The sequence below is a fragment of the Rhinolophus sinicus genome, linkage group LG04 (assembly GCF_036562045.2).
Source record: "Rhinolophus sinicus isolate RSC01 linkage group LG04, ASM3656204v1, whole genome shotgun sequence".
In the NCBI taxonomy this organism is placed as follows: domain Eukaryota; kingdom Metazoa; phylum Chordata; class Mammalia; order Chiroptera; family Rhinolophidae; genus Rhinolophus; species Rhinolophus sinicus.
In genome coordinates, this window is record NC_133754.1 from 161,596,692 (window position 1) to 161,616,248 (window position 19,557).

General features: G+C 40.1%; 1 protein-coding gene across 4 annotated transcripts in view; it reads left to right on the top strand.

Moving 5' to 3' along the window:
• STX17 (syntaxin 17) overlaps positions 1-15,692 on the top strand; it is a 53,707-nt gene extending 38,015 nt beyond the window's left edge. For 3 of the 4 annotated variants that reach the window (XM_074330769.1, XM_019729224.2, XM_074330770.1), the window contains exons 7-8: positions 8,376-8,462; positions 9,215-10,152. In XM_074330769.1, the coding sequence (XP_074186870.1) occupies positions 8,376-8,462; positions 9,215-9,454 (327 nt within the window). In that variant the 3' untranslated portion in view covers positions 9,455-10,152. Of the gene's footprint in view, positions 1-8,375; positions 8,463-9,214 lie in introns of all 4 variants that reach the window. The other variant, XM_019729223.2, reaches the window with a different exon arrangement.
• The last annotated feature ends 3,865 nt before the right edge of the window (positions 15,693-19,557 follow it).

Consider the following 19,557-nt stretch of genomic DNA (forward strand, 5'->3'; position numbering starts at 1 on the left):
AGAGAAGATGCATTTGAAAACAGCTGAACAAAGATATGGAGTAGAGAAGTAGATGGTCTTTCAGGAATGATAAGTTCTGCAGTGTAATCAAAGCATAAGGTACTGTGGGCAAGCAAAGCAAGGAGGGTTAGGGCGAGATTGAGACGGCATTCAGGCCATGCCAAAGCATTGGAACTTTACTTTGTAGGCACTAAGGAGCCAACATAGATTTTTGAGCCAGTTAGAGTGATGTGACCCAGCCTGTGCGTCAGAAAGATCATGTTAGCTTTGGGGCTGATATATTAGCCTAGTGTGAATGATAGCCTTGGGGAGGGGGGACTCTTATAGGTGGGCTGACTTGTGAGGAATCCACTGCAATAGTTCCACCAACAGCAATGGCAACACAAGTACAGTAGTCCTCCCTGATCTGTGGTTTCGCTTTCCACAGTTTCATTTACTGCGGTCAACCACGGTCTGAAACTACTAAAGAGAAAATTCCCAAAACAATCAATTCATAAGTTTTTAATTGCACATTGTTCTGAGTAGCATAATGAAATCTGGTGCTGTCCTGCTCTGTCCCATCCAAGACATAGGCGTAAATCATCCCTTGGTCCATCATATACACTCCCTGCCATTAGTCACTTAGTAGCCATCTCAGGTCATCACATCCACTGTCACCGTGCCGCAGTGCTTGTGTTCAAGTCGCTCTTATTTTACTTCATAATGGCCCCAAAGTGCACAAGTAATCATGCTGGCAATTCAGACATGCGAAAGAGAGGCCATCCGGTACATGTATGTGTAGGAAAAAGCATGGTATACGTAGGGTTTGGTACCATCTGCAGTTTCAGGCATCCATTGGGGGTCTCACAATGTATCCCCCAAGGACAAAGGGGAGTACTGTACGAAGGTTAGGGACAGCTGCGAGGTATTGCTGGGGTAGACTAGGTAGAAATTGGAGAAAGATGGAAGAGTCAAAGAAACATTAAGGCTTCATTCTGCATAAGCAGGTAGCCAGTGATACAGTTAACATAGATTAGGGAACATAAAGCAGATTCGGTGGGGAAGATAGAATAAATTTTCTGTTATTATTTTTCTAAATTATTCTTATTTTTCCTTCCCAGTTATTATGGGAAGGTTGGATGTGTGAATGTGTGTGTGTGTGTGTACATATGTGCAAGCCTGTTTCTGCTTGTGCTTCTAGCCAGGTTCAGTTCTTCGTTCTTGGTCATGAGTTGGGGTTGTACATCTTTGAGTGATGGTTTCCCTGACACCTGGCTTTAAGTTATAAGAAGTTCCTAGATCACACAATCTCAGAATTGGAATTGGAATTGGAAAGGACTTAAGAGGCCAACTAACCTAATCCTTCTATTCTTGCCCCAACCTCTCAAACAGATGGTCTTTTGACTCTTTTTGAACAGTTAAACAGTGCAGGGACACTTCATGCTTCAGCCGTTCCATTTGGAGGCTCTGACTCTCAGAAGTTCTTCCTTATACGTGTATAAACTCTGTCCTATAATAACTTCCCTCTGGTACTTTTGTCCTCTGGGGCCGTATACTAAACACGTTTTGTCTCTTTTCCATATAAGTTTTCAACTTTTGAGATCAACATTATCCTTCCTCACCCGACCCCACCTCACCATATTTTCTTCTCTTGAAAATCCTTGATTCTCTATTGTGTTCCTTCTAGAATATGATTTCTAGGCTTTTCAGTACTAGTCCCTTACTCTGCTTGTTTTCTAGTTTGTGCATGTTTCTTCAGTAATCCCTAAAATTAAATATAGTAAATTGTTTAAAGCATTTTCCTTTTTTGATACCTCTAAGTTGGAAGAAGCAAAATGTTTCAAGTTTCTAAGTTGTCTGTACAGTCTATTAATATATTCCATATAAAAGGAAATGATAAAACAACCCCAAAATATTTGTTGTTTTTAGAATCAAGATTTATTCAATTATTGTAACTCATAATCTGTGATCTAATGCAGTTTGTAAAATCTGTACTTGTATGGTTACACAGTTATATACATTTGTCAAAAGTCATCAACACGTACACATTAAAATGTGTGTTATAATGTATGTAAACTATACTTGAATAAAGTTGACTTAAAAACCAAACTAAACATGTACAAAGTTCTTCTCATTCAAGACAAATACATTTCCCTTCCAGTGGGATAGGCACATGAAAGGAAAATTAAGGGTTTGTGGCCATTTTGACAGTTACATGTCTGATTAGGTTATGTAAGCAGTTCCTAACCTCTAATGTAAGGAAGGTTTGTGCAGTAAGACTTTGGTTATAGCCATAGCTCTATACAAATGTCCTATTTATAATAATCTGTAAGGACATGAAACAGAATGTTATGAGGCTAAAGCTCAAAGGAGAACCCCTGATTACTATTCCCAGGGTGACTGAGTTCTCATGACCACATTGTCCAGGACTCACAGAAGCTCCATTTAGGCACCAAATGACTTGGGAACATAACCAGAGTGACCACATCCTCTCATTATCATCACATGGACATGATAGTATTTAGGCAAATTAACCATTTATCTATGGAGTACTTTCTACATGCGTGGTACTGTGCTCAGCTCAATGAAGACTAGAGACCAGTATAAAGAAGAATCTACAGGATAGTCGTGATAGTTGCCCATTCTGAATGTACTTATGCCACTGAATTGTATACTTAAAAATGGTTACAATGGTAAATTTTATGTTATGTATATTTTTACCACAAATAAAAAAGAATCTACAAAGCTATTGAGAGATCCAGGTGTGGTCCAATAGATGTTAATAAATTAATATCTCCTAGGCACCCTGCTTCATTTCTCTTCAGCCTTTATTGCTCAAGTGCCCTCTTTCCTCTGGGGCCAGCCCTATTCCTAGTCAAGGGGAATTTAAGGAACTCTGGGCCAGTTGTTCAATAGCATGTCATCCTCGCTGCAGGTCCAGTTTTGTCTCTACCTTTTGCCTTATTCCTGTGACTTTTTAAATCCAGTTTTACTCTGGCTGCATTAAACACTGGGTTGTAATGGATTCAATCAGATTCCTCCTGTTGTATTTCTCCTATGATCTGTGTGACCTTCGGGATGTCATTTGACAACAAAGAGCTTTGTAAAATTCATGGGACGACTAAATGGGATAATGTCTATTACTTCCCATCCCCTTCCCTTTTACTGACCCCTGCTGCATTTCTGCTTTTGTCCCTCCCTTATTTGATTCCCTCTTTGACTCCTTGCTTAGAATTCTACTTTGGCCACCAACAGTACCTTTAGCCAATTTAGTATAGCCATTGTAGTGTCTATAGTCTCTTTCTTATTGCTGAATCCCCTGATGTCAACATCCTACTTACTTACTCTGTTTATTGCCTACTCTATGTCAATATAATCCTGCATTCTGCCTGTATATCATAGCATTTGCATGTTTGTTTCTGGGCTTCTCTGGATATGTGATTGTATGTGCTTAAGGAGTAGAGATTACTGCCTTTGGAGTTTAGAAGCAGGATAGCTCAGTGTTATCTGGAAAAGTCAAGATCTAAGATTAGAGCTGGCCTTGAAAACTGGCTGGAATTTAGTGAGGAATAAAGGAAAATACCTGGAGTTTTGGCATTAGCTTTTTACACCCATAGCTTTTCACACACATTCATAAATCTGCACAATTACTAACAAGACTCTTCAAGGGAGAGCATTTTTATTGATGTAAATGGATTTAGGGATGGATTTGTTGAATGTATTACTATTGCTTGATACAGCGGATGCTGGGCCTGTAACTGTCCACAACAAGCATTCAAGGGAAAAACAATTCTTCATTAGGTTTGACTTCAAATGCCCAAATTGCTTTCTATTTGACAAATATTAACTTAATGAATCACATTTTCTTCACTGCTAATTAAGATTCAGTTATTTTTTTCAGGCAGATATGGGACCTAATTCAATGTTTTTCCTAAAACGAAATTCACAGACACATTCTTGGAGTCTTTTGAGAATTTTTTCCTTTAAAAAGGGAAAAGTTTATGCATAGCTCTAGTCTGAGAAATACTGCAGTGACCCTCATAAATGGTTTAATTCATTGCTAAAGGGATGCTGAGAACATATTTGAGGTGCCAATGTATAAAATGTCAGGAAGACAGTTTGAAGATTGTCAGATGTGGGAGGTCCAGGCAGGTGAAAACAAACATAAGCAAATCGGAAGCAAAAAGGGGATGTTGGTAGATGGAGGTAAGGAAGCTTCTGAGCCACCACTGTTGTTAGGAGCTTGGTTTCCTGTACTGGGGCGAGGTTGTGTATGTGTGCTTAGGCCTTGCATAAAGAGCCAAGGACACAGTGGACAAGGGACCAGATTCAGCTCTGAATGGAGTCTGGTTGGTCATTCTATGGACCGTGATTGACAACTCTGACACCAGTTTGCTGCCTAACTCTAATTATGTCATTGGGTCCTCCTTACTCAAGAAGCAGAATTTGAAGATATGGGCAAAGTTTGGGATTCAAACCAAGCAAAATAGGGGAAGAAGAAGGCATATCTGCACAACTAAGGGATGGCTGTGGGTCCCAGGATAGGGGCTGGTGTACCCTCTGCTTTATGTCCGTGCCCGTGTTTAAGCACGCTTCCTTGTGTCAGTGAATCAGTACTTACAGGTGTGGGGTACTCCGCAGGGTGAGACAGGCCTCATTAGGTACTGGTGATACAGTGATGGGGAGCATTATAGTTCAAATAATCAGTAATCTCGGGCTTCCTTTTGTCTTGTGGTTCTGTCTCTAATTTCATATGAAATTTTTATGAAATTAAATTTTTATGAAAATAATTCAAATAAAATTATTTTTAAATTTTACTTCATAAAAAAAAAGTCATAAAGCTGCAATATCCAACCTTTTAGGAAAGAGTTTTAAGAGATATTTCCCTGAGGCCTTGAGGTAACTCTTGGTGTATAGAAATGGCGATAATCCTGGTCCGCCCCGCCATCTTGATGGAATTATTTGGGGGCTGAGATAAAGGAGACACATTGGCTATTTTCCCTTTACCCTTCAACTCATCAAGATAAGGAGTTTGATGATAGAGTTTTACACCTATGATTTATCTACTAGGGTAGACTTCCAGGCAAGAATGGAAATTGTTGGGCATGTCTCAGATAGAAACAATGATAGGGTGACAGAAATCCAGACAAGTGCTGGCACTTATGCTTCTATGATTTGGGGAAAGAAAGCCAACCTTAAAAGAAGTTTTGTTGTCCGAGGAACATAAACATTGAATAAATAAATGCTAAGAGAGATCTAATGTTTTAGTGCTCTGGAATTTTAAACTACCATAGGAAAAAATTTAATATATTTTTTGATAGAAAAGAAGATGGAAGATAAGCTTTCTTTCTATTTTCCCCCTCATACTCTACAGACACTGTCTCACTTTATCCTTTCAGCTCTATGAGATATAAATATCGTTATCCTCATTTGAGAGATGAGAATACTGGCACCTTGAGAGCTTGAGTAATTTGTCCATTGTCACACAGTGATAATTGTGGGATTTGAACACAGGACAGCTGACTAAAGGTTGTGTTCTTAATCCTGTCATGTATATACACTAGTGTTTTTTTGTTTTGTTTTTTAAATTAAATGTATTATAGTGACATTAGTTAGTAAAATTACATACTTTATCACCATATGTTTGACCTCCTTAACCTTCTTTTATCACCTCCATCCCCCCTTACCCTCTGGTAACCACTAAACTTGTCTGTGTCTAATGAGTTTTTGTTTCTTTCTTTGTTTATCTTGTTAATTTGTTGCTTTCAGTTTTATATCTCACATGAGTGAAATAATACAGTTCTCGATTTTTTCTGTCTGACTTATTTCACTTAGCATGATAATCTTAAGATCCATCTGTGTTGCCACAAATGGTGGTATTTCATCTTTTCTTATGGCTGAGAAATATTCCATTGTATATATACCACATCTTCTTTATCCAGTCAGCTATCGAAGGACACTTTGGTTGTTTCTATGTCTTGTCCACCATGAATAATGCTGCAATGAACATTGGGGTACATATATCTTTATGGATAAATGTTTTCAGATTTTTTGGGTAGATACTCAGGAAAGGGATTGCTGGGTCATATGGTAATTCTATTCGTAAGTTTTTGAGGAACCTTCATACTGCCTTCCACAGTAGCTCCACCAGTCTGCATTCCCACCAGCAGTGTATGAGGGTTCCTTTTTCTCCACAGCCTCTCCAACACTTGTTACTATTTGTCTTGTTGATGATAGCCATTCTGACTGGGGTGAGGTGGTATCTCACTGTGGTTTACATTGGCATTTCCCTAATAGCTACACTCGTGGTTTTTAAAGTGAGAACCATCATGCAGCATCGGCATCACCTAGAAACTCATTATTAGAAATGAAAATTCTCAGGCCTCACTGGACATCCACCAAATCAGGAATTCCGGGGTTGGGACCCAGCCATCCATGTTTTGAGAAGTTGTCCAGGTGATTCTGGTGCATACTCAAGTGTCAGAACCACTGTTACATGAAGTGTGATAAAAAAATACAGTGAATATTTAAATTAAAAATATTTATTAGAGTAAGACACATTGCCATTAATCCCCTTCAAAAGACTCCCCCTCACTTCAAACACACTTATCCCGTTGTGCTTGCCATTTTCTGAAGTAGTTTGTAAGTCCTCCTCTGTGAGTGTCTTTCATCCTCCATCGTGACAACACTCCGTGTTACGCATCACTTCTGATACGGCAATTTCTGTCAAATAAAAACATTACGGTGGGTCCTCATCCACCATGTTCACTGGATCTGGCACCATGCGACTTCTGGCTGTTCACCAAAGTCAAAATGATTCAGGACATCACGACAGTACAACTAATGGCACTCATGGAAAAGGACTTCCAGAACTGCTTCAGAAAGTGGCAAGAAAGATGGGATAAGTGTATTCGAAGCGAGGGGGAGTATTTTGAGGGGGGGAAATGGCAATGTGTCTTTTACTGTAATTTTTATTTAAACATTTGCTGTAGTTTTAGATCACAGCTCAAATTTGTTTCTGACAGAGATGTTAGAAGGGAAACTGATAAAAGACTTTTTTGGGGGATTGTGTTGGAGATGTCAAGATAGTGGTGGAAAATATAAGAATGAAGGGTTACCTTGAAAGGTCTAGCAGTCAGAAGGTACATACTGGGCGTAGGAGAAGGGAAGGAATGTCAGTAATGTTGGCAGGAAGCAACTGGTGGTCGGGGGCAATTAGCTGTTATTTGGGCATCATGTTCTCAGATGAAATGATGATTAGAATTAGAAGTGTGTGTGTCTGCTTCAGTACAAGTGAAGAGGTCAGCTATAGAAGAGCAATCAAATACTTCTGGATTAAAGTTGAATTATGTCACAATCATTGTAGGAGGTGGCATTTAGCTGGATCAAAGAGGGATTCTCTTTTTTCTGTGAATTAAATAAAAACTGGATAATCTATATATTGATGTGATAGTGGTTACATGGGTTTGTGCATTTGTCAGAACTCACCATATACCCTTAAAATGGGTGCATATTGTTGTATGTAAATTCTGTCCAGATGAAATTGATTTAAAAATGGGAATGTGTTTCTGTGGCGAGTGATGAGTTCCTGTCACTGGAGGTGTATGAGCAGAGGTTTGGTAACTTGTCAGAAATGTTGTAGTGGGGCTTCCACATATCTGAAAGGAAAATCACATGTGATTTTCCTCCTAAACTTCCTTCTACCCAGAGATTTCATGAGTCACAATTTCTGTTGTGTCACTGTAAGTGTTGCCATTTTATGTAGAATGATTTGTTAATATTTTGATCTGAAACATTTTAATTCATCATGATTTTAAAATGTATTAAAATTGTATAGGTGTAAAACACAGGACAGTATATTCATTCTCTGCTCATTACTGCGTATCACCCATGGAAAGATTCCATGGCACATATTGTATTCTTATTCCTAAAACGTAATAACTTGTATTTATTAAATTAAGGGTGTTTTACTCCTAAGGCAGATTTGCTTGTTTTAAACTGAATCTTCAAAGAAAATAGGGAGGTTTCTTGGGTGGATTTTTTTTTTTTCTGTCAAACACAACATGACATATAAATGCTTATTTGGATTTTATTTTTCTCCTGGAAAGTAGATTCACTCGGAGAATAACATGTTTGCATGTTTGAATCAATTTTAGCATGAGATGCTTTTTCCTGTAAAGGTGCCACCGTTTTATTACCTAATAATTAAGTCACGCTCTTTTTTTCATACAAGTGAATTTGTACTTAGGACGTGGCTTATCAGATGCTGTTCATGAACTGCTATTAAGACTGCAAGGCTGCAGTCCATGGGCCCTGATTACAGGAATTAAAATAGTGTGTATTGGCTCTCCGCTGCTCCCAGCAGGACCGCTCACTCATAATTCCTTTGCATCTAGTCTCAGCAGGAGAAGATTGACGCCATTGAAGACCATGTCAACAGCGCTGCTGTGAATGTTGAGGAGGGAACCCGAAACTTGGGGAAGGTAAGATTCCGCTCCCACTGGCAAATCAATGGTCCTCCGGCTCCCAGGAATCTGCAGTATTAACCCGATTGATCTGCTCTCTCTAATGTTGAGGGAACCAGCAATTAAGGAAATAAGGAAGAAATGACACAAGTAGTGCAAGAAATCAATGGCTTTTGTAATATTCTGCTCCAATATTCTACTCTTCGTTCTGTCGGCAGAGACATTTTTTCAAAGAGAGAATAAACCAAAGCCTCACCAGAACGCAAGGCATTTGGCGTTACAAGGGGATAGCTGCAGAGGTTCGGTGAGAGGAGTAGAGAGGGTTGCCAGAATCCAGTAGGGTCACAAGTCTGAGGACGTGACAGCATGGGTGGAGTGGGACAATCTATTCTCCATAGCATGTTGCTTTTATTTAACCCCAGGTACAGAGCACAGAATAATCTCTGTGCAACATAAAAGCTTTGGGGGTATCTGTGGCTGCTAAAACTGTTTAAACCAGCTAGATAGTTAGTAGATGGATTGTTTTGCAAGTAAAATCAATTTGTCGCAGTCCACTCTTTGTAGCCCATTTCTCTAAATTCTGAGATCCGGAGTAATTGTAGTACCCGTGCAATACTTTCTGTCCTCCTGCCCCTGAATACAGTCTCTAAGGGTAATTATGTACCAAGAGTGAAAGAGGCATTGCCAGAAGTAATGGGAGAAAAATGCACATCACCACAGGCAGATATTCTCAACTCAATTTCTAAATTGAATTTTTTTTTTTTTTACAGGCTGCAAAATACAAGCTGGCAGCTCTGCCTGTGGCAGGTGCACTCATCGGAGGCGTGGTGGGAGGGCCGCTCGGCCTCCTTGCAGGCTTCAAAGTGGCAGGAATTGCAGCTGCACTTGGTGGTGGGGTGTTGGGCTTCACAGGTGGAAAACTGATACAAAGAAAGAAACAGAAAATGATGGAGAAGCTCACTTCCAGCTGTCCAGATCTTCCCAGCCAAACTGACAAAAAATGCAGTTAAAAACCAAACTTCGGGATTATTGGTGCCAACGTGTCCATCCTAATGAGGACCTTCGCTGCTGGTGGACACTCACTCAGCATTGGAACGTGCTTGTATCCAGCTAGTGACTATAGATGCAAGTGGGATGGAACTGGGATAAGTGGAGACATGTTGTCGTTTGCTGGGATGTTAATGGAGATGTTAGAAATGGGCCTGGGCGGAGGGTGTATGACGTTTGTCAGGTGAAGTTGAAAGACTTGAAAGGAAGTAGATTTTCTGCCTGGAAATGTGAAAACTGAACCCATGAACTTCGATAAGGATATGAGATGTGTGGACATGTTGGGTTATGGAAGAATAGTTTCTTTCCTAACCCTGACTTGGAGACCCTAAGGCTTCGCAGATTATTCACATGCTTATCTGTCTCCTACATGTAGAAGAGTATTTAGGCCTGTTAGCAAAGAAAAGTTCAAGAGCTTTTCTTATCAAATAGGGAAATCAGGATCTGCTGAGGGGCACAGTGACCGAGGCCATGGAGTCCGTTTGGTGAACCCTATTGCAGTTCGATCCATCCATATTTTCTGGTGAAGGAAACTCATAGTGTAAGAAAGTGGAAAGAAAGGCCCAACTTCTCTTTCGAGTATCTTAATTTGTGACACCGACTCCTTCTCTGAACCTTTCCTCTGCCTCTCTTTAAATAAAGACTCTCAAGTGGTAGGAGACAACATTACTAAGGCAATCACTAAGCTTGCTCTGTCAGCCTGTCTCTTAATACCTCAAAGATCTAGTACCCTCTGCCTTCCTTCCCATGTAATTTTGAAAAGTTCTCTGAGTTGTGGGGTGAATTTTACCCATATATAATGAGAGCTTTTCTCATAATCTGCTTTTTTGTGTTGTCTCCCATCTCTGTTCATCCTTTCCTATAACTTCTATGAAGAAAGAGAGAGAGAGAGAGAGAGAGAGAGAGAGAGAGATCCAAATATTTCCAACATTGTTAGACTTGGAGCTAAAAAATAAGTGGGGGAGGGGAACATCACATCATTTCTTGGGGCGTCTTCCAATTTCAAGGAGCTGATGTACCTGCCACGTGGGGACTCTCTGACCCCAAGTCTTTCCACCAGCCCTTGGTGAAGCTAAGAACTAGCTTTCTACCTCACTTCTGTTACTACCACCCTTTTCCCCAGGCTTTGCTGTCTCCTCTGCTGGCCTTGCTATTTCTTCCCAAGGATGGCATTCATGCTTGCCTTTTCTCACATTCAGAGATGATGATGCACAAAGCCTGGTGCCAAGACTTGGTCCCAAGGAAGGATTTGTGGTGCTAATCCCAACACTTGACACTGACAGTAAGCTTGCCACAACCCAACCAAATTATCCAAACAGCAAAAAGCTTTTAAATTTAGAAAAAAAAGAATTTAAGATTCCAGGTAGCCTCATCCTGCACCCCAGCTCATTTGAAATAGGAAGGAACCACCTGTTGCCTTATTGTTTTTCTCTGAAGCTAGAGGAATGGGTACCTATACCACATAAGGTGTGAATTTTCTCTGCTCAGGAGCCAGATTAATCGGGCAGTTGAATGGTTTATCACTTCTCTTTTGCTGCTTACTCTTAATAACTTTTATTGATTGCTACTTTTTACTTCAGTGTCTAATCTAAAGAGACCTTGCTCTTTCATGCTTTTTGACTCTCACCAATGAATTCCAAAGAGAAAAAGCACCATTTCTTACTGTCATTAAATAACTAGAAAATACCAAATCTTGTATTGCTATGACCTGTGTCTTTGATGTAATATCAAGAAGGAAGTGCTCTGAGTAAGTGTCAGATTCTGATCCAGTATTTGATAGTGTGAGGTTGGGATAATTACTTTTGAACTCCACCTTTTTCATGTTCTGATCCTTGCTGTCCCTTTAGCACAGGGGGTTCAAACCAGAACAAGGATCAGAATCACCTGGGTGTGTATTTAAAACAAGAGTCCTAAACTTCAGTCCCACAGACGATGCTAATAATGACCAGTCTGGCCTGGTCAGCTAAAATAAATTGAAGATATAGTTACATCAAGATTCAGCTGTGCCACTGAATTCTGTACTTACTGGTGTTCTACCTTCAACACGTCCCGTTCTTCATCGCAGCATATGGTTCCCACTCTGCCAACCCCAAACCGGCTATGCTTTTTAGCCCATGATCTTAACACAACCAGGGAGTCAGGCTGGTTTTACATCAGGACCTGAAGGAGAGACGAGGCCTATAATTGAAGCTCATGTTTTGTTTGGGGACCTCATTTTTACTGAGGCAGTGGGGATATGACTGTGCTCCTACAGGCCTTTGGTTTTTATTACTCAATAGGATTAGACTATTACTCTATCAGTCTTCATGATTAGGCAAGTTACAGTTCTTTAAAGAAGTTTTATCATTTAAAATTATTGAGAAATTGTATCTAATTTTCCCATCCTGGAACCTAATAGCCAACTTTTTGTAGAAATTTCTAGAAGTGTTTAATCAACTATAAATGATATACCTGTAATCTACAAAGTGGTTAGGAGTATAAATTAGTCAATATGACCCAGAAACCAATCTTAAAATTGAATTTAATGCCCTACAATATCAGATTAAATTCATCTCTATGATTCATGTTTTCACTGCAACAAGTTAAAAGGTGAGGAACACTTTGAATGAGTTCTTCAAGTTTATAGAGACTCATTTGTGTAAAGGAAGAGCTACTAAACTCTTTGGTATAATAATCTGATAACTTCTCTGTAGAGCCGAGACTGAAACTTTTTGGTGTAACCCACAGTAAAAAATGCACTTCCATCAAAACTCAGCATATCCATGATGGAACAATACTTACCATTATGTACAGTGCACTTTTTTTTTTTTTCAGTTTTTAAAATATGCTGGTTGTAACCTAACTAAACTGATTTCATAATCTTGAGACCCTTAGTTTGAAAATAAAACAAAACACCCTTATAGGGGAACTGATTCTCGTTGAATATCTTCTGTTTGCCAGGCACTTCTCTAGACATTATACAGATAAGGACACTGAGTCTCAAAGAAGTTAAGTAATTTGCAGAGGGTTATTCAGCTACCCATGGGGGAAGCCGAGATGTTAACTAGGTCTGTTGTCCTGCAAAAACTCCCGTTACTCTCTGCTGCTTCTAAATATAAAATTGAGGTGGGCCGTTCATGCTGTTTCACCCCAATACTCACATACTCTGTAAGGCAGGCTTCCTTTTAAATTACATGTGCCATTGGTTTGCTTTTTTTTCAATCTTTTCTTTCCTCAAAGTTTTTTATGGGGGCCAATGCAGAAGCACATGAGTGCTTAGACTCTAAAATGAAAAGTGTTTCTAGCCCACCCACACATCCTACAAATTTCCTTATGTTCATGGGTTATAGCCATCACTTAAGCAGTGCTTTTTATATTTAATTAAAAAATAAACTTTTTAAAGACAAATCTATCATAACTCATAGAATCAAGTGATTATTATCCTTTCAAATGGTACCCTTAGGAAGCCATGCGCTTCCTGTGATGACGCTACTATTACTTAGAACATTTTTGAAACTTTTCTTTTGGAATTGCCTCCAAAGACACTTTGCAAACCTACGTTTAAAAAAAAGCCATCTCAATGTTTATTAGTCAGACTCTACTCCCTGTCATTATGACCTCTCCTCTCTTCCTTCCTGTTTTGCTTTTCTTCTGCGGGCTTTGCTCTCCTACCGCTTATGCTGAAGCCAGTGACCTGAGGATGCCCAGAAAGGGGCCACACTGGCAGAGTTGCTGGAGCAAGAACTGTTAGGTTATACTGTAGCTGAGCGCTGTAGAGGGAGAATACCACAAGTCCCAAAACCCTGTGTGAGCTGCCTGCCTGCCCGTAAGTGCCGTAGTAGTTTGCACAGCAGTAAGGACTGAATACTGGTAATATCAATCACCAGAGGTTGAGGAAACCTGAAATATAAAAATACAGTGTACGTTTTTCTCCATTGAAAGTACCAAGCCATTGAAACAAAGCCAAGCCATACTGTGTGTCCACTTTAAGACTGAAAGGTCTTTTTTAGGGTCCCCTTTGCCCTTCATTGCTGCCATATGAAATCTTTGGGAGGAAGGATGACGAAAAGCCTGGGGAAAGGTTCTCCTGTGAAATGGGACATTTTCTTCTCTTGTAACAAAGTATAAAGTGGCTGTGGCTCTCAGGTACTTACGAATGTTAGACAATGTTCTTAAGTAGTCAGAGGCATAAAAAAATGTAGAGGTGCTTCCCTGATAGCCTAAATTCACGTGAACAGTTCGGGTTCCATTTGTATTTTTGTTAACACTTCATTTTGTTTCTAACAGGTGGTTCTCACTATTTATATTCATTAATTTGACACCATTTTACAGAGAAACTTCTTGGGTATTATAAACAGTCAGTGGTAAAAGACCCATATATTATTAGCCACATCACTGCCCTCAAAAATTATTTACTGTGGGAGACAAGAAATATATATGTGCTATATTAACTAAAGAAATAAATTGAAAGGAAAGTGTCAAAGGCAAATGATTTGCCCAAGATCAAAGCTAGTTAACATAAAAGCTAGCAGTATAACCATGTGCTAAAGAAAAGAAAAAACCCTCCAAGTAATTTAACTGAGTTCTTGTTACACCATATCAAGTTGCCTGTGGGTCTGAAAGACCAGCCTCGACATTCTCAATCAGGCGATACAGTAGAAAGAGAATGGGATGGGGAGTCAGGAAGTCAGAGTTCTAGTTTTGGCTTTGTCTCCTGTAGTTAAGTTTTTTCTCAGGGGTGGCTGCCTTCTCGCATTCCAGCCAGGGATTCCCCACCCATTCTTTACGTCTGGCCTCTCCCCGGGTCCTGTTCATTCTGCTCTGTCAGTGGCATCAATTTCTAAATATATTCACGGGCATCATTCTAGTAAAGGACTTTATTACCTCATGCTCTCTACCTCATCTTTCCTGACTTTAAGCCATTCCTCACTGACTGCCAGAGGAAGGAAATGTTTTCAGTGCTTCCTGACCAAGTTCAAATTCCTTAGGTTGGCATTCTGGCCCCAGACTTACCTGTTCAGATTCACAACTCATCATCTGACAGTGCCATTAAGAATCAGACATGCGCCACAAAAAGGATCTTAAGGGTTCTCTATGGTGAAAGTACAAACTGGTGATATGCTAAGTTTACATTTTTCCAGACTAAAATAATTTCTGTCATATCACATTTTATGAAAATAGCTGAGATTTGTTTAAGCTCTTGAACAAGACTAAAAGTTGTTTCCTAAGGAAAATAAATCTTTTCTCCCCCAGAAGAAATTACATTCAATATCTTAACCCCCAAAAGAATGTCACCTGTGCATCTGATAGCCAAAGCATGAGAATTTTTCTTCAACAGCATGGGTACTCCAGCTTTGAATGGACCACTGTCCAGCTCCTGTGAGAAACTTGACTAATGAATATTTGAGAAAAACAAGAGTACATGTTATCCATAAGTTTCTCAAGTACCTGAGATTTTCTTGTATTAAGGTTAATCACTGAAGCGATACTTACCTGGGCTGCATTAATTAAACCCCCTAAAGATATTTTCCATTTTATTATTAAACCCTTGTTGTTAGCAAGGGTCAGCAGAAGAAAAGGCCGAATGGCGAGAATTTCTAAGTATTTTGTAAAGCTTACTGAATTTGTTTATTACGTTGTTGAGTGGTGCTTGTATAAGGAAACATGCAATAAATTCACTCATTCAACATTTAGCTGAGTACCTGTTGTGTACTGGGCCATACATAGAAAAATATTAAACCCATAGAATCTACCTTTGTCAACCATTCAGGCTAATGAATTCAGATGCCAACAGAATGTAAGTGACAATAAAACATGGTAAGTACCCTAACAGAGGAATGAGCAAAGCCATAGAGGGCACAGAGAATGGAGAGACCAGCTCTGCCTGGAGAAGTCGGGGAAGGCTTTGTAGAACACGTAGTATTTGAGCAGCACCCTAAAGACGAATGTGCCTCACTGAAGCAGGGGTGTGGGCTTTCAAGTGGCAGAGGAATCGAACGTACAAAAGGCTCCAGGCATGAAAGCACAGTGTGCTTAGAGAAGACCAAGAAATTCACTGTGAGTGATGAGGCTGGTCAGATGGATATACAGACCAGGGTAGAGATTTTGTTTAAAAGCTGCATGTATTGCTTTGTATCACATCAAACTGTTATAACCCTCTTGAGTTCTTCATTTTGCCTTTGTTGCCAGGGAAGTTCGTAATAAACTTCACATTTTCCTGGGTTCTTGGTGTATTTGGCTTATTTGCTTTTCTTTCCCACACGTAAATTCTCCTTGCCTCTGCTCTGAGAATCCAAGCTTAGTGTCGAATGCTTGCTTTCTTCCTGTCCTTCTATTCATTCCATAAATATTTATTGAAAACCCATTGAGAAAATAGTCATGAAATTTACTGCTTAGTGTCCAAGACCTTCAGGTTCCAGTTTTCCTTCTCTACACGAGTATTTCTTGACCATGGCAATTCAATGGCTCCCATTTTCCTTAGTGGGTAATTTTGCAGTGTCTTCCAACTTAATAGCTGTAAAAGTCTTTCATTTGTGGTGGTGTGGTCTCCCCAAGTAGACTGTAGTGTCTTTGAGGGCAGGGTCCGTATCATCTGCTTCTTGGAGTATTTCGTCATATGAAGGACAGTGATAAGGGGAGAGAAACCACACTCCCCTTACTGACTCCCCGAGGAGATCACAGTAGGTGTGTTCTGCCTTCTTTCAGGGAGATGTATTGAAATGTGAAAACACGTTCTAAGTCATATCAAACCTTTGCTCAGTACTCACTTTTGTATATTAACATAGAAATGAATGATGCAACAGAAGAAATCGGGAAAACATCTCTAGAACTTGGAAGTCATGAATTAAAAATTTCAGAATTTGGCGGTAAAGATGTTTCTTTTTTCAATTACAAGTCACGACTTGGAAAAGAGAGGATATAGGACCTGAATCACTGAAGAAATGGTGCAGAAAAATTGGGTTTACCTTCTCACCATAGGATTGGAGTGGTCAGACAAATAGGGACCCAAGTTGGATATATAGTCTGATGGCTTAGTATTGAAACACCAGCAGCAGCAGCAGCAGGAACTTAAGTGCTCTGCCAGGCAAGCAGACATTGGAAGTAGGCAAGGGCCGGGCTGAAGCTAAGAGGTAGGCATCTGACAGGATTTGAACCAAGGTCTCTGAAACTCAGGTTCATGTATTTACTATTCCCACTAAACCACCTCTCAGTGACTTGATAGGAATGAAAAGGAATAAAGTGCTCAGCACTTACTAATTCTCCACAGACGTCAGTTCCCTAGCTTTCCTTTCTAGGTTTTATTGTTCATAACAAATGGCTGCTTCTTAACTGGGTTACGGTGGGGACCAAAAACTCAGGACTTCCTCAGCCTTCCCCGCCTTGTGCCCCCCTGCGCGCACTCACACCTTGCCCATCTTACAGGAGGATGGAAAGAATTAGTATGTGTGAAGTGCCTAGAATGGAGCCTGGCTCATAGGAACTCTATAAATGTCACTACTGTTATTGCAGTTGTTACTACCATTCTTTTTTCCTGAAGTTTAAAGGAAAGGCACATTGTATCATGCAACTGCAAGAATAGTGTTAGGGAGACATCTAAAATGAGTGAAGCCTTGATAAAAATACTAAGAATTCTTAAAGTGACTTTTTTTTAAGGGTTAGTTATTAAGAAGGTGCTACAATGACAGATGTCTGGTAGAAATTAAATCTTTTTCATCTCTGTTAAGAATGATATTCAAACACCAAAATGTGTAAGATCTGGTTAGGAGGAAGGTAAGCCTAACATCCCAGTATGTCTGGAACAGTTTTAATTTACATCTGTTGTCCTGGTGAAATTATTACTAATGTGCCTTTTTACTCTTAAGTGTCCTGGTCTGCATGAAAAAAATTACATGGTCACCCTAGTTATAAAGGCAATGAAAATAAGTGTGAAGTTATCTCCCTCAACCCCCCAAAAAGCATCTGTGTTTTAAAATAATTCATCATATCTAGGCTCAGGTAAGAGAATATCCTAAGGTAGTGGGAACTTGTAGGTTGATTGTAAAATACTACCAGTAATCTTTCAAGAACCAGGAACCAGAAAAGGTGCCAGAACACTGAGCTTGGGCAAAAGTTTAAAATTTAAAGGGTGAAGTTGGATTCCAGAAGCCACACACCAAAGAATTTACCTTCTAACCCTAGAAAATGTCTGAAATGAACTGTTAAATAGTGTTTTAAATCAGGAAGCCGTGCTCATTATGAAGACACAGATAATTGTCAATGATGAAGCACTAACCGGTCAGTCAGAACAGATGCCGTTCCATGTGCCTGAGGACACAGCAGGAGCTCTAGTCCCCGTCTTGGCTGGTGGTCAGGGCAAGAGAACGGTCACAGTAGCAGGCTTCCAAGAGGGATCTGCTCCTACCTGGTCAGGTTTCCACTTGGCATCAAGAGAGTGAGCAGGTTCCTCCCTGGAACCCCCACCCCACCCCCTCAACCGGCAAAACATACAAGACACAGCAGAGAGAGGCAAGTCCGTGATCTTCTACCTGATGGCCCAGAATTGAGAGAGAAACAGGGCAGCAACACCTAACAATGCTTTGCTGGAACAGTGAGCTAACAGAACAGTGACAGCCTCTACCCCTATAATTCCCCTGGAGGGGAGAAGGAACCTGCCGTGTTGGAGAAAGTAAAGCTCTTTCTGTTCCTAGCCAAGAAACCACTTCCTGGAGGAAGGCTCCCGACTCCCAGGCCACACATACACCTCCACGCTCCTGTGTTAACACACAGCGTAGCTCCTACAAGGTTGTTACCTTTTCCCCCATCTGTTTTGCTCCTTCACTCATCTTTCAGCCCTGTGATGATAGGGGCAGTCTCTTGTTCACTGTTGCATCTTTAGCCTGGCAACAGTAAATAACTAATACTTGCTGAATGGTAAATGTGTTTTGTAAACCACAGAATGTATTTTGTCAACTCACTATAGTCTGTCATTCCCCAAGGCTGAATGACTAAGCCAGGGGTCAAGTCTACCTCACGGAAAACGTAGTGTTCATAGGAGTTCCAGCATCTCTGCAGGCCTCTGCCCAACAGAGCACTTGTCATTCTGATAGTTATGTATCTTTGGGTGAGTGTAAGATTTTAATCTATTCTAGACTAAAATTTAGGACCCCATAGCCAATTTAGGATATAGGATTAAAGATAACTAGACGTCAGGTAATTGGGACTGACAGATGAGCCAGCAGGGTCCATTCCTTTATTCATTCGTTCATGTTTATGTCACTTGGCTTTTTACCCCATCAGATTTACTGTTCATGTTGCTAAGAATCCAAATATAGAGGAGTTCCAGCTTCCAGGGCATTCGCACGGTGTTAAGGAAAAGGGATACGTGTACTTCCGACTTTGTATTAGACTGGGAACTCTACAACACAAAGTGCTGTGGAACCACAGGGGTGAGCGCTGGCCTGGGCACTGAAGGATGGATAGAAGGAATTTCCCAGGCAAGGTAGGGGAGGGGGTTGGAAAGGGGGTTTAAATAAGCCATTTCTAAACTGCAGTGTTCCCCTTCTAGTGATTCAAAAGCCTACTGTCTGTGGGCAGGCCAGCCCTTCCCCAGGGTATTCTGCAAGAGGGAGCTCTGACACTTCACCTGAAAGCTAGGTTTGTGTTATCAGCACATGGATTCATACAGCTTCTCATTCCAATTCGAGCACAATTAAATGATCTAAAAAACTTTAAACCGGAAAAGCTTGTGACTCTGGTCATATGTATTGAGTAAAATCTTCACAGTATGGTATTATTTATGACAAACTGAATTAGTAAAAAGTCTCAAATATAGAAATATTTTATAAATATAGTTTTATTACTTGGAAATACATACAAAAATTCAAACAGCTAAAAAACAGTTGCCAAGCAGAGTTCCTACCCAACCTGTTTTAATGAACACATAAAACAGTTATAATCAACATAAAACAACTTAACTCCTTAAACAACTTATTATCCTCAGGGTCTTTAAATATTGGCCTTAAAAATTAATTTTGTTTTATTCTTTACACCCATTTCAATCTTTCCCCCGAATATAGACTACTAACATTTCAGTTGGGTTCATATTTTC